At 42.9% G+C, this 16,543-nt stretch overlaps 1 protein-coding gene across 1 annotated transcript in view; it reads right to left on the bottom strand.

Moving 5' to 3' along the window:
* Positions 1 to 4,961: 4,961 nt before the first annotated feature.
* The window catches only part of LOC307271504 (SH3 and multiple ankyrin repeat domains protein 2-like), a gene marked incomplete at its 3' end in the record, with an annotated part of 122,201 nt that continues 110,619 nt past the window's right edge, over positions 4,962 to 16,543 (bottom strand). The window contains exons 22-23 of the mRNA XM_080053988.1: positions 13,979 to 16,439; positions 4,962 to 5,490 (exon numbers count right to left, since the gene is read on the bottom strand). Coding sequence (XP_079910114.1) covers positions 4,962 to 5,490; positions 13,979 to 16,439 — 2,990 coding nt within the window. The remainder of the gene's footprint in view (positions 5,491 to 13,978; positions 16,440 to 16,543) is intronic.

Here is a 16,543-nt window from a genome sequence, read left to right as displayed (position 1 = left end):
TTCAATTAATTGACACATTCTTTTATAAATGGATTAACTTTGCAAGTCAGCAGGACTTTGTTTAACTGTTAGGTTGCAAACTGTCAACACATCTGTAAACTTAACAGATCGTCATGAAATGGAATGTGTTCATTGTTAAAGGACTTCTCACTAATACATTGTGATTGAATGATAAAGTACACTTAAAGGCCATCTTAAAGTGAACTTAACCTTCTTAAAATATACATTTTATAAAAATAAGTTTGAATTATTAACTTGTATTCATAGGTTGGTGGACAACATGTTTGCTTTTATGCATTAGGAACTAGAGGAGTCTTAGTTTTATAATGTATATTTATATTAAATTATATTAATCAATAATGGCTATGAAAACAATGTATTGCGTTATGTTAAAATAAAGGTTGAATGCAAAAAAGCTAGAAACCCTGATACTGGTTACTGCGGCTAACCTTTTTTGTGGGACACTGCACGCTCAATATGTTCAACACATTCCCAAGATGTTGGAAATCAGCCAAAGAGCCAAAACAAAAAACAAATGATATGAGCATTAGGGAATCTTCTCTCAGGCACTCGGGTCTTTGTTCTGCTGATCTTCATCCCGAGTAAAATACAGTATGTCTGTGCTCTGATGGTCCTGCACTGGAAGGACTGAGAGGGATACAACACTAGTGCAATATTATATTTATTTCTTACAGTGAATTTTGGTTGCCATACAAGAAGTCTTGAGGATTCGAGGGGGGGGGGGGGGGGGGGGGGGGGCAGGGGGAAGGAAGAGTGCAGTTACAGGAAAATTCTCTCTCTTTTCACTTCAGTAATTAGTTGACTCTATGATGATTCAGTAGCACAAAATTACAGCAACATAGAAAACATGAACACAATTCTTAGCACAAATTACTGAAAACATCTTAGCCTCTAAAAAGACTTAATCAAAGAATAAAATCTATTAATGAGAAAGAAAGATTAAGAAATAAGAAAAATAAAAAAATAAACAGTTGTTGGACGATGATAAAGGTGGGATCAGTGTTTTGAAGAGGAGTGGAAGTGGGTTTAGTGAGCCATGCCTAAACATGGCCTGTTGATGCTCTTTTAAAGATTTCTACTACATCTACTCAGCTCTACATTTCCACAGAGAAAACTGCTTAGCGACCTGTTGATCCGCATAAAGGAATCAACGGTCATAACTAATCTTTTTGGTGGATTTATGTATGTATACATGTATATATATATAAAGTTCATATAGTTTCTTACCAAGATGGCCTGCGGATAAATAATATATATATATATATTTATTTTTTAAATAATTTACAGGCTTTGCTCTTTTTATACACACACACTCTAGACTCAGATTTCCGTAGGTGAGAGAAGTCTAGTCAGGCAGATGGTGGTCGTCAGAAGATACCTGGGTTTCTTGGTCACTTGCCAAAATATCTTAGTACGTCTACTACTGAAGTAGAGAGTGTATCTACGTTAGGCAATACATCATTAAAACACTGACAAGTGATGGCATCATGATAAGTAACTTTAAAATGGAAAAATAAAACACAACCAAGGAGATTCATTCAGAATAAATATTGCTTCTTACATAACCCATAAGTCTAATAATAATCACGTTGTTTTCATATTTTTAAATATATATAGTATTTTTTGTTTTTGGCAATCCACGTGTAAGTGTTGAACAGGTTGTGTTCAAACAACCTCTATAAAATTTCATAGAACTCTATACAAATCTTTAAAAATACTGTGCTTTACTACCCCCTCCGACACGCCACGTTTTTTTTTTTTTTAATAAGTTACATGTTCAAACAGGAACAGGATTATAGCAGCATTGTCCCGTGCCAGCCTCCGTACGGGCTAATGTTCACAGAACACAGAGCTTGTGTATGTTTCATTTGTCCCCTGAAAAAGCTGCACCCACATGAAGCCCCAGAGTGTGATATTGAACCAAATAAGGGTGAACTTGCTCTAAAAAAACGATATATATTTCCAGACGCAGGGTTACTGTCGAGCACATATCAAACCACACTTGAGGTGTGCTCTGAAAGAATCTACTTCAAGATAAAAACACAAGCTCTTTTGTTTTCTCTTCTGAGCTTTACATCCGACAGTGGTGCAGGTAGTGGAGGGAGGGAACGGTGAGCTATTTAAGGCATCCTCTGCAGGATGACGGGGCGGATGAGACCACTGATTTGGTCCTCAGGTTAGCTCTGGCAACTATAAGTCAACTTTCATAGAATTAGTTCCTTTTTATTGTATTTAGTCTAAACCTTTTAATAGAGCTATACATATAATCAAATACAAATTTGTATCCTGTTAAACACTCTTATATACACACACACACACATTTCAACACATACTGTACTTCTACTTCCGACCAGCCTGCAATCATTGCTAGCACACATTTACATTTCCAGCTTTATCATTGCTGATTTTGTCTTAAATTGGACCCCCACGTGGATACGAAATATGGGACTAGGAGCAGCTCACAGTCCATGATTATCTACAAAAGATCAGAAATAGTTTCTATCCCTTTCTAATCTCACACAGGGCTCACTCTGATTAACATCTGCCGGCTTTGTCAGGTTATTCTCTGCTTTTTCTGCACAGTGTTTAGAGGGCAGGACAAGGCATCAGGATTTACGTGAACACGTACTGTGTAATTCAATATAAAACCCAGAAGCCATGGATTCTCCATCTGCTTGAAAAAGCCAAACGGTCCAGCGAGAGTTTGTGTCATCTGGCTGATATCGCTCGCATTGACCTGCTGTTAGGTACATTTATAAGAAAATATCTTGTGTATCTTCAGAAAGAGACAATACACTTTATGTGGGGCTGAAAGTGTCAGCCTGCTTTGTTAATGCAGTGTTACATCAGCCTTCTTTATAAAAAGAAAACACTTCTTTGGGACACTGTTTGGAGATGTAATCTGATTTTAACACAAATATGGTTAATGCTATCACATTTTTTATTTAGTCTTTAAACGCTTAGATTTTTAAATTGACAAATAATGTACAAACATGTTCTGTTCAGGCATTTCTCTGGAGAAACCTTGAGTATCCGCTCTTTAAATTTCTAGCTTTGAATTTTAGTTATTAAATAGGCTATTAGTTTGCTACTTTGCTTTGACTTTAACTTTATGTAATTTCAACTTGTTGGGCTCCAAAATGATTTCACATTGGATCTAAATTCAATACAATGCTATCAAACGACAGCTTTAAGAAGTTTGATATTTTGGGAAATACGCTTACCCTAACATAACGCATGGAAACAGAGGGAACAGCTAGGCAGCTGTGTGAATCTGTGCTGGCCTGTACTGTAGCCTACTTTAAGCCAACTGGTCAAATCGGCTTGTTTTAGTAATGTTTACCTGCTTTACCATCCTAGTTCAGTTTGTTACCATGGACACATTTGTTAATTAGCAGTAAATAAAGCACAGCTGAGGATGACGGGCTGTCTTCTTTCAGTCTTTATACCAAGATATTTAACTGACAGCTCAGGCTTCATACTGAGTGTACAGACGTGTGGAATCGATCTTCTCATTAAACTTGCAGCAAAACCAAAAACGCATTTCCCAGAATGTCAAACTATTTGCCTACTTTAAACATACCTTGCATTGCTCTCTCTTTATAAACCTCAACTTCTATCTCATTCACACGGGCGGGTGTTGGATACATTAGCATCACTGTGGGGCCACATGAATACCGTGTTCATCTGCTAATGGTAGTGCGGAGGGAGACTTGACAGAATGAAGAAAAGTACAAAAGTAAAGAACAGCTCTAGTTTTATATATTGTGGCCTTAATAGCAGATCCATGGAAATAGCTAAACTGGCCTTAAATATATTATGGGTAAACCATTCAAACACACACGCACATACAACTAGAAAGAAATGCCAAGAGTAACAGGTACGCTCTTTGTTGACAGACAAGCATGTTAAACCATTTCAAGGTGAGAATTCCTCCGGTCCAACATTTGTCTGTCTTGTACCTGGTGTCCTGGCCTTGGATGGTGGATGTAGACTGGCAAGGGCCCTGCTACAGCGGAGCTCCTCTTCTGGTGACCACCTCTCTCCACGCGTTGCTCTCTCAGGAGAAGAAGGCCATGGCAGTATAGGTGTGTGTACATGCTTAGGGTGTGTATGTCTGAAAAGACAGTGTGTGTTCTCGTCTGTCAGTGTGCAGCACTGTGCATAAAGTGTGTGTATGTGTCTGTGTATGTGCATGGACATGAGATATTTTTTAAGTATTTGTTCCAACATGTCAGCTAATGTTCTTATTTTAACACAAACAGGTGAACGGCAAAAACATGGAGTCTATCTCAAATGTTTCTCTACAACCTTAGATGCACCCAGAAATATAACTCCGGTAGGACTCTAGTGAAGAAATATTATTCTCTGAACAAACTCTAGCAAAGATAGAAAAGGAGCAACGACCAGCTCAGCTGGTTTTTCATGCACCCACACTGGGTGTATGGAAAAAGTCTTCAGTATTCCAAAGCAGTTGGGTGAGCACAAGTCTTTATGTGAAATAAACTTCCAGATAAGTATTTGTTTCCAGAGTAAACCACTATTCCAGAGTTTATTTTGTTTTCTGGTCAGTCCTTCATACTGGCCTCCTCTGCTTTCGATCTCCGTGATGTGACATAGCAGCTATTTCTTTGCTCTCTCCACTTGCAGTTCCACCTCATGACATCCCATGATCCCCTGATGCTCAGGTGGGACGGAGTGAGAGGCCGGACCAGACCGAAGCACAGAAATGAGGGGCGACGGAGGATGAGAGAGGACAAATACAGCAGAAGGCAGCATCAGCTTGGACAAAAACTTCCACCCAGTCCAGCACAACTCTGAGAGTATATGTCTGATGAAAAGATTGGTAAAAAGTGATTGGTAACATCTCACTCTCCTTCTGCCTGCTTGACTTCCCCACATCGCCCTCCCTCCCCCCTCTTGTCTCCTCTGCGGGGGCTTTATCTGTCCTGCAGCATCTTGAGGGCCCTCTCGATGTTCATGCGGTGGCCGACTCTGGTCACGCCCAGGTCTATCAGATCCTCCTTCTGCAGCGAGGCCAGGTGGGCGCCCTCGATCTCGTTGTCCAGGAAGGCGTCCCTGTGCTCCCCCAGGTGGAGGCTCTCCAGCCAGTCGGCCACGTCGTGCTTGCTCCACAGCTCCACGGGCTTGGAGGCGAAGGGCTTCCCCGAGGCCGCCGACGCCTGCATCAGGGTGAGCGGCGAGGGGGAACGCGAGCTGCCACTGCCGCCGCACGAGGAGCTGAGGCTGTAGGCGCCGCCGCTGCCCATCATGGGCGGCGTGGGCAGGCCGAAGACGTCCGTGAGGCTGGGAGACGCACAGGGAGGCAGGGAGGAGCAGGGCGTCAGGGAGGAGGCCGAGTCCGGAGGGCTGCACGGGAGGGTCTGAGACGGGAGGCTGCTGGGAGGAGTGGAGCTGAGAGCGGCCGCAGCGTTGTTGTTGCGCATTCCTGAGTCTTCCATGGGAGGCCTGGAGGAGGAGGGGGGGCAGAGAGGACAAGGTAACGCGTTAAGTCAGGACGAGACTGCTGAGGCTGCACAAGCACAAAGTGACCAAGGCAAAATAAAGTTTATTTATATAACAGAGATATTAAAAAAAAAGTTTTACTTCTTCCTTTTTGTTTTTTTTCAAAACGTACTAAATGTATGTTCATTTATGTTTATGTCAGCACATCTGTGGGTTTTTTCTTCAAAAGCTGATAAAGAGCTAAAGAGCGCATTTCATGCAGGCAATTCAAAGTGCTTTACATAAAACATTTCAAAGAGAAAGGAAATAAATAGATGAATAACAGAGAGAGAGAGAGAGAGAGAGAGAGAACAATTGAAAACCATGGATGTACATGAATAACACAATGAGCATAAAAGTCACTGCATAGAATTTAAAAAATAAAATAAAATAAATTCGTAACATTGCTAAATTTGATGATTTTGGACCAGTGACCATATTTTTCAAAACACTTTTATTCATCGAGAGGGGATGGTCACATCAAGCTGTCCTGAACTTACACCAACAGCTGCCTGGAAGGAAGTCATTCTAAAAACATATGGGCTACAACCACTAAAAATGGTTGATGGTAAATTTAAGGTTCATAAGATGCGTTACAATGGGCTAAAATGTTCAAAGAATGGTAGACTGGAGTTATGATGTGATGCTGCAGAATGAACAGTAGGGGGAATCACAGGCAAAACCTTTTACCGAAGCTGCAGCAGCTGATTTGGAGGATGCATGTTAAACCATGACCAGAGCCTTTTTTATGTTTTACTCTTTATCAAGACATTTTAGTTAGAGTTACGTAACTATTTCCAATTTTTAATGTTCACATTTAATAGTCATTCCCCTGTAAAAAGTCAACTTGCACTTCTACTAACTATGCCACTCTTGGATTCATTTTCTCCATTCATACATCAAAGTTAAATCTGTATTTATTTATTTAGTTTCTTTCCATTAAATGACAATGTGTGAATCAAGAAAAAGAGCCTGTCATCCCTCACACACTGAGGACTAGACACATTTAGACAAAATATTAGTTAAAACCTTCATATGAACAGCAGGAAATCAGGGCCATATACGATCTCTTATGATTTCTATTTTAAATCAGCTCAAACACACACACACACACACACACACACACACACACACACACACACACACACACACACACACACACACACACACACACACACACACACACACACACACACACAGCCACACACACACACACACCAAGGAATCAAAATAAAAGCTGGATGCTTTTTGGTATTATTTCAAAAAAGTAACTTAACACTAAGGAATTTCCTCGACAAAATAAAGCTTGCACAACTGTGTTTCCCTCAAATGTACAGGATTATCGAGGCTAGACCAAAAGCCGCTTACAGTGTAAACTCCCAGTTAATAATATGTGTAATGGTTCATTACATCCATGTGAAATGATGACTGCAGCAGCTGCAACAAAGACTGAATGCAGGCTTCCAGGTGCATAAAGCCGCAGCATGCTGAGTGTCCTGCGGCAGTCAATCCACCCACTGGCTCTTAATGGATGGATGTGTACAACTACATGGGGAGGGGAACGTCAGCCACTCTAACCTTTTTATAGACTTAGCAGTATGAAGGGAAACAGAGTAATAAAATATTGAAGTAACCGTTTCCTCTCTGAGAAATGTATATCATCAGCAAAGAAGTATATCTTGTATATATTTTTTTACACTTCATTCAAATAAAACAGTGACAACCCTTGACATTTATTACTGACAGTGTTTAGGAATAAAGGCTGGATACTTATTTGGCATTATGGCATTATTTAAAGAGTAACTTAACACTACATCTACTCTTTTGAGTTGGTGAATTATACAGCTTCTTATACCATACATTATATATATATATTATAAATATACTTGTTTCCAGTTCATAATAATACTCTAGTCTGGATCAGAGGACAACTGTCCAACCCTGCAAGGGATCAAAAGGTAAATCATTGGGGTTCCAAAATGATCAATGCGTCACGAATAAAGAAAAATAATGTTTTACAAACCGAAATTATTTGAATTATTTTTCAAACGCTTCTCCGGCCTGTTTTTATTTTCTTCGATGAGATACAAATTGGTTTACTTCTTTAGTTTAACTTTTTAAAACTCAAAGACACATTCAACGTTAAGGAGAGGTCACACAAGCAGACATTATAGAAAAGTCTGGTGATACAGTTTGATTGTTAAAAAACTAAAGTGAACAGCTATTTTAGAAAATGACTGAGCATTCAAGAAATATATATGATACTGTATTTGCGAGCCACTATTCATATTTGTGTCTTCAGAAGGAACTAAAGTAATGGAGGCTGAGAGTAAATCTAAGGGTAGGGAAGTCAGAACATATTGAGAAAATTATAAAACAACAGACTTATCCAAACTAAAACAGCATGTTATGTTGCTTTTGTACAGGAGGGTAGAACATCAGATGAAAATATATATTTTGCAAACATAAAACTCACTGTTATTGTTGCCACCGCTAGATTTGGCAGCTCAAATGAGCCAATTATTAAAACGAAAACAGCCCTCAATGAAACAAATTCAAAACAAGTCCCACCACAGCAAGCAAAATCACAGAATCATGTGTATCTTGGGAGTGTGTGCAAGAACGAATGAGTCAGAGACATCACCCTCACATGATCTGCTGCCCCACATGAAGGGATGGGATGGATGTGCTGATTGGATGTGTGACACACACAGACACATGGACACCCACCACCACAACATAACACACAACAAACCATGCAGAATGATTGCACCTTTCTTCAACTTCCCCCTAAAGTATGTTGTTCCCTGTTGCTCATTCCATTGAATTGCCATCATAAGAATTTTTCTAATTTTGCCTGACTGTTCGGAGCTAAGGGCATAAAACAGGCCAAATCTGACCTCCACACTCTCAAGTTGACTTTTTCCACCAACTGTGAGGTGCTACATGTAGCCTAAATATCGCTCTTTCCCACTTGTAACATATGGAACAGCCCGAGGGGAAGTGAAGGGCACCATTCTGCAAAAAAATGGAATGGGGCCATTTTGAAAAGTGCTGCCTTCACCAAGCTTTGCTTAGTGTAAAAACTTACATCACTCTTCACTTTTCAACACCGGCTTCTCCACCGGAAATCGTGTGGGATGGATGGAAGTCATGACAAGGAGACAGAGGACAACATAAGACATGTGACAAACAACATGAAGGAACAAACACACACACGAAAAAGGAACACATGGGCAATGCATGGAAGAACATTTTTATGACCTGAATCTCTGTCATCACTCCTAAGTCCTGCAAAGCACTTTTCTACCAACTTTCCCTCCTATTCTGTTTCATGATGTCTCACAACATGTTGATTACATTTTGATGTAATGACAGGTCAGACTCTACAGTTGCTCTCCCCAAAAAAACACAGATGCTTAAAAATACTCAACCTGCAAGAGATCTGCCAAAGCATTTCTCTAATTGGTATCCTGGTTTTCTATTCTATTACATTTTTTTGTGTTCCAGCAGATGAATCTACAGTATGTGAAAAGTATGTAATTGCCTATTAGACTAATTAGCACAGGGCCTCGTTTAGCTTCTCTGACCTTATTACCATTTCTTGCAGCTAAAAGTCACGTATAACAAAAGAGGATGTGCTATGACATGCATTTCATTAAGGCTGCTGACAGCAAACCAGATTCTTCCAGATAAAGCACTATTCATGTCCACAAGGGCCTGGGAGTAATCAATACAGCATCATTCATTGAGTGGTCTGTTAAAATGTTGGCCAGATGATGATGCCAAAAACAAATACTATGTCAGTATTATGTCAAAAGGTTTGGGGATCAATACAAATCATTTGACCCCATTCTCTGTGGAAAGAAATAAGGGCAATACTATTACTATTTCAACCTGGACCAAAGTGATGGAAGCCCTGCCTGACATTGCCAGCCATGTCACCTACAAATGAAAAGTTGATATGTAGCTTCGAGAAAGTTTTAAAAAACAAACTGAAGATAGAAACACCTTGTGATGATGATTGGACTGAGCATGTGATGAGTATTTATGTAATGGGGAGGTTCACTTAGAACTTGAGAATCCAAAGGGAAACATTGGCTGAGAACTAATATTCCCTTGTTCTCTCAAATGTGAGGATTTAGTGCCTTTGCCTGTCAGTCAGTTTCATTTCTGGGAAACCTGACATGCGCATTTTCTCACTATCATTTTGATTGAATTGCCAACACAAACTCCCCCAGCACCCCCACGCACACACACACAAGTAAAGTTAGCACGTGTCCCTCTCTGGCCTTCACCACAGGAGAACTCTCAACAGCTCTCCAACAGCTGAGGAGCTTGAGAGGAAGGTGATGCAGTGCTATTGATATCTATGGTGGGAGACCTACCTCGCCTTTATCACGCCTACACATCGCATGACTCCCTGCTTCTTTCTAGCACACACCAGCTCACGCATACAGGGCCGCATTCACACGCTGCCTTTATTTATAGTAAGCTTGAACGCGTGTAAGCACACACACACACACACACACACACACACACACACACACACACACACACACACACACACACACACACAGGCTGACTCGGCTGTGTTGGGTTACATAACGTTGCCCTACTAAAGCAGCATGGCACGTGACCTGCGTGAGATGATGTTGAACTCTGCTGAGGGTTAGGCCTGCCAGCCTCTTGCTCCATCTCTCTCAAACATACGCACACATGCACAGACGCACACAACCCTCCCCCGACTCAGACTGACATCACTGCAGGCCTCAAGGCTGCTCTCATCAGTTGGTTGCTAGGCAACCCTTTCGTCCACGAGCACAACCAACGCAAATTTAATCTGGGAGGCTAAGAGACAGGGATAGAAAAAAAAGAAAAAGAGAGGAAAAAATAAAACATAAATGTCCAAAGGGGTAACTCTGATGTTACCACTGGTGCTGAGGCTGATTCCGACATATTGAGGAAGAATGGGTGAAAAACAAACGAGAGAGAGAGAGAGAGTTGGAGATTGCGCACAAGCGCAAGAGAGCAAAGGATGGAGTGAGCGAGTGAAAGAGAGGGAGAGCATGTGTGGATCTAGGCCATCTTATGGGCATCTCAGTTGCCATCTGTTTGATGCTCTCAGAAGCAGGACCACCTTTAGCCTCCGCAGGCCTCTTCATGTGACGGGCTGCCCCCTAGCTGCACGTCTCTAGCTCCCTACAACCTTATCATCTGCTGCGGTGCCTGGCAATCCTCTCCACAGAACAAAGTAGAGCAACACGGAAAACAAACAAAAAACCTCTGAGCAGGGAGGCAGATAATCAGAGACCCCCAGTGGCATACAAGTGAGTGGGGTTTAAACTACATCTGACATGACAAACACACACACACCCTTCACAGTAACAATCCAAACAACCAGATTACAAGCAATTAACTGATTTTAGCAGGATGTTCTTTGCCGATTTTGGAATGAGGGTTGAATGATGCAGCCACACCAGAGCAGAATGACATCTGGTTGTGTTATCCCAGAGTGAACCAGTTACTGAATTAAACCAAGCTAATCGGACTAATCAATAATTCCTCAAACTAACATCCGTCACTTCAATTGTAGGTATTCGCCTGGAACATCTTCTCAACATTAAGTGACAGTCAGTCTGGCTCCATCAAACTCAAGTGTCAAAATCCAAAGAAATAGTTTTCCGGCTTCAGACACTATTTACCTACACATCTTTTAATTGAAGTAACAATTCTTGGTTTTACATTACCTTTGTTTAAATGTTGATTCGAGCTGAAGTCAATTCAAATGTTCTAGGCCTACAAACAACATTTACATTTGGTCACTTCATGCCTCTAGGGCAGATCAAAAATAGCTAAGTGTCAACGCATCCAAAAAGCAATACAATGCTTTCTTGCCAGATGCTGAATCTCTCTTGCTGTCTGCTTTCCCAAGATGTTGATGTGAGTTTTACTCCTCCCAAGTGTAACAATGACAGAAAGCTGTCCGTGGAACTATCCGCCAGAGTGCCCTTACTTCTGTTGTAATGGCATAAACGTTGTTCCCAATTAAATGACCGTAGCCTACATGCATCTACTGTATGTGCCTGTCAGTCAGTTTGACCATCTGAGTTGATCAGCGGTGGTCGAGTGGAAACTAGAGACACCTTTGTCTCTATCGTAATAAGTCCTTGTACTGTTTTTGTATTGTTAGCTAGATAGCTAAACAGGCTGTGATGTAATTAAAACGGCAAACCCCTATGTTTTCAAGAGTTTCAGGTATATGACCACCACTCTCTGGACTGGAGTAGTGCCAACTCCAATTTGCATGCAGCTGGGGAAACCCAAGACAAATCAGATTGGTGATGTAGTTAACAGACCAGCACATTTGTGATTAAATGAATGAGTGGTTATGCCGGATACCAAGTACTTTAAGCTTTTCTTTTCCCTCATTCTATTTTTCGAATTTGCAGATCACATTTGCAATAATTCTGACATGAGTTGCATGACCTTAAGATAGCAACAAAAAGCCCATCAATGATTTCTGCTTTCTAGTAGTCATAAGAAGTTTCTCTGTGCAAGACAAATCCCTCAGTTAAAAAATGCTTGGGGGGAAATAAACAGTTTACTTTGAGAGGCTGCCAACTGCATGCAGCTGATACCTTAGTGCCATAAAGAAACCAACAGTACAGAGAGACAACCAGTTAACTCTTCAATTCATAGGAAAAGCAACTTTTGCATAAAAAGATAAATTTGATATGTATACTGTCACATTATGATCAGTATAAGACCAAACATAATGCCATGGTAAAGTCATTTACTAATACAAGGCCGATCCATTATGAATTTTGTAGAATAATACATTTGGTATCCTATCTTTTATTATCATAAATTCTAAAACAAGCTACCGTAAAATCTTCTCTTCTGCATTATTTCTTAGGCATTCTACTCAATAGGAGCACCATCATGTCAACACACAGACAGACAAGCAGACAACAAAGTCAGTGAACTCATAAAAGTGGAACCTGGGCTTTGGCGTAGCGTGGCGTGGCAGCAGCTGATGGAACTTACCTGGAAAGATGATAGACACAGAGGGCATGGAGAAAGAAGAGGTGAAGGGACTACAGGAGACTGGAGAAAATGGGGATGAAGATGGAGAGGCGTGAGCTGAAAATGAAATGAGTACAAGGTGTAAAGGTCAACAGACATGACTTTGAACTGCGGAAGATGAAAATGAGGAAAAACGTGTGGCACGAGGCGTGAAGGGGGGTAGACAAGGTCGGACATAAGCATCTGCTGGGATTCTCACTGCAATTACCAGATATGGATGTCACTCTTGATATACCAGTGTTTATTAGATCAGAAAGCACACACACACACACAAATAAATCCACTCTTTCACTATGCTCTATACACACTCTTTGATGAGCGATGGGACCATTCATGCAAAATGCATGTGAGCAGTGAATTATTTATTGTGCCCCCCCCCCCTTTTCATACAGGGGATATGTGAGTTTAAAAACCATGAGCTGAGCTGGTTCAGGTGCAGGGTCAATCAAAATGCTGTCCCAGTTACGGCAATTTGACTCCTGCATGTCCTGATCTGAAACAGGAAAACAATCTATCTCTACCAAATCTACCATCCCCTAATCCTACCCGTCAACATCAACATCATAAACAGCAATCACGTTCATATTTATGATTCACTTGAGAAATTTAACAGTATAAACAGAGGATCCAACTTCATTATGAATCTATGACGCACAAACTTAAACTGATACAACAAACAAAAAAAACATGCAGTAATTATTTTTTGGCGAACAACAGCTTCAAGACGTCTTGCAGTGACGTTGCCAGTTATGGCATCATGATGCAAATAATACATGTCTGAATAACCTTGAACTTAAGCTCATACATCCCTGCAGCATCATACAGAAACAAACTATAATCAACAAAACATAATTGACAACCAGATCATAAAACAGAAAACAGTGTCTTCCCAACATCAAACTTATAAGTATAATCAATGATGGGAGAGCAGTGGATCAGCTCATAGTCCCTATACAAATTATATGACAGTTTTCACTTGATGTATATCACAAAACCAGGGTAAATAAAACCCAAATGATATCATGTAAGGAGTACATGAGAACAATATTTGTTGTATCTTGGGTAAACCAAACCTGTAAATACATCCCTGGCCTTTTAAAAAATGTGTAGGAAACTCTTACAACTCAACAAGAAATCCTCCCTGACACAATGGCTGTATTCAGAACACAAACCACGGACACTGTTACATGCATATTCAATTGGAATATTGGCATGAAATGACCTTCTTGCTATTAGATCTGGGACTGAAGTTGACAGTGCGTATCCAGGTCATAAATAAAATGGGGCATCATACACATTGAAATCAGAAGAAAATTGTTAAAATGAAGAAACCCCAGTCGTTAATGGTTGACTTATCACTTACCTTGTACCGAAGGCCCCCCTAGTCCCTGTGGGGGAGTCGAGGCCTTCTGATGGCTTGGCTGGCCTGTCTCGATTCATTTGCTGCAGAATGGAGCTCAGCTCGGTGATAACTGTGTTCTTTCCGTCTGGTGTGGATGGTGGGCTGCGCAGTTCAGGGGGCTGATCACCCCACAACTTGGATGTCCTATTAGTCGGAGTCCTAGGAGGTTCTGAGGAGGAAGGGGGAGGGGCAGGGGCCTGAGGTGGTGTCCCATAGGACTCTGGGGGCTCTTCAATGAGCGCATCATGATAAAGGGATGTTCTGTTGATGACAGACTTGCCCTTGGGTTTGGGTGGCACTGGGGGACGATCCACCATAAAGGCTTGCCCGTCTGCGCTGGCATAGAGGCTCTCCAGAGCGCTGTCGCAGAAGCCTCCCTCTGACGACAGGGTGGAGATGCTGGAAACGGTGCTGGTGGTATCCATGTGCTGAGGATCCCCACTACTGCGGCTGTCTACCTCTTCGATGCCCGAGTCACCCACCCCCGAGTCTGGATCAGGTGGAGGAGGAGGATATGAGGGTGGCATGCTGTTTGCCACCCGTTTGTGTTGATCAATGAGAGATGGTGGAGCATGAGCGTTGTATGGGGGTAGAGCATGCCCACCATTCCGTCTCTGTAGCTGAAGCATCTCTGCAATAGCACTAGCCTGGTCATCAGGAATGTCAATACTGTTGGCAAACTCCAACGGTGGGGGGAGGGGCTCTGAGAATTCAAAATCGTCATCGATGTCAACTGAAGCCAGAGGAGGAGGGGGGATGCGGAAGCCCACCTTCACTGGTTCATCCATGGATTCGCCTAAGGGAATGCTCCTCCCCCGTGATGAAGTTGGCTGTGGATTAGACATTTTTGGAGTATTTAAGGGATCGGGATGATTGGGGTCTTTCAACTCAGATGGCCTATTGCTGTCCTGCCCCTCTGCCTCTTGGTTGTTTCCCTTGTTGCTTGCTTCTGTGCTGGTGTGGACCATCAACAGTCCGGCTGCCACATCCGCTGGCGCGCTTTTTCTCTCCTCAACTTTCTGATGTTGCCTTTCTTCCCGTGTCCCATCAGAATCATACTTCTGCTCCGTCATCTGCCTTCGCAGGCCGCCCCGGCCGGGCCGATCCATAGTTGCTTTAGAGATGGCAGCAAAACTTGTCTCAATCCCGGAGCGTAGTTTGGTGTCGATAAACAGCGGTTGGTTGAGGTCGGGTTTGTGGCTTGGCTGAATCGGGAGGGACTGGGCTTCATGCTTGGGGGATTCCTGAACCAGAGGAGGATTTTGTGGCTGATTCTGAGGATGGTTTTGTTGTTCCTTCATGGCCCGGTCACGAGCTGCCAGGGCCAGAGCTAGGGGCGAATTAGGGTCCAAGGGTTTGCCGGTTACAGGATGGAGGTAGGTCCCATTGGCCCTGTAGTGGCTCTTAGGAGGAGTGGCTGGGAGACTAACAGGACTGTCCAAGTTGGGACACTGCCCTGTTCTGGTGTTTAGAGGCTCCCGCACCACTATGGGTTCAGGAGTGTTGAAATCTGTCATGTTACCACTACCGCCCCCAACAGGCGGCCCAAGCCTGGCTTGTGGGGGAGCCAATATCCTTCGAAGCCGCTCATCGCTACTGAACATGCCCTCATCGATCGACTTGGACTGACGTAGGCGAGGAGTTGGTGTGGGACCGCTGAATTCGTCATCCCCCATGTCTATTGACTGGAAGGTAATTGAATGCTTTCTTGCCTCAAGCCTCTTCTCCCGGTCGCGTACTGCCCCGGCAATAGCTGCTGCAAAGGGGTTGCTTAGAGACATTAGGTCTCCAGGACGCAAACCTCCGCTTCCAGTGGGAGTAAGAGATGGGTGTTCAGGGGTGGTGGGCTCTATCTCCATACTGCTACCCTGGCTGCTCTTCCCACTGCTGCTGGTGGAGGGCTCTTTTACGATGATGGTGGGGATGGGGATGGAGGAGCATGTTCGCTCTACAGGCGTGGTAGGCATGGAAACCGGGCGTGAGGGGCTTGCTGGCATGCGACAGGTTTTCTCTGGACTGTCCTCGACATTGGGCTGCTTGACCAACATGCCCTTCCGTCGAGCCGGTTTGGCTGGCACATACAGTGTTCTACTGCCCACTTCGGAGTAAGGGTTCTCCGGCACTGGCGCGCGCCCACGAGTGCGTGTGCTCTCAAAATGCTCTGAGCTCTGGCGGAAATAGCCACGCCTTAACGTACCAGCGTCGGTGGTTCGCCTAATGGTCGTCACTGCATTGGGCGAGTTCTGTGTGAAGCTGGGTCGTGTGGTGCCATAGTTCCTTGTTGTAGAGCCAGCAGGTGGAGAAGGAGGTGAAATGGCTGGGGGAGGAGGGATGTCTTCTGAAGTGTCGGGCATAGAGAGGCTGCGGGCGAACTTGAGATGGGGAGGTGCGAGGTATCCCTGTTTGTCATCTTCTGCTGAACCTTGGAGAAATGGAGAAGAAAGAAAAATAATGTGAGGACCTTTAGGAGACATCCAATTGTTTTCTTCTAATACAGCCTCTTCTTTCAACAGGAATAGTCTCATT

This window comes from Ammodytes marinus, assembly GCF_949987685.1.
Source record: "Ammodytes marinus genome assembly, chromosome: 1".
Lineage (NCBI taxonomy): Eukaryota > Metazoa > Chordata > Actinopteri > Uranoscopiformes > Ammodytidae > Ammodytes > Ammodytes marinus.
The sequence above is the reverse complement of the archived record's forward strand: the minus strand, read 5'-3'. Positions and strand labels throughout refer to the sequence as shown.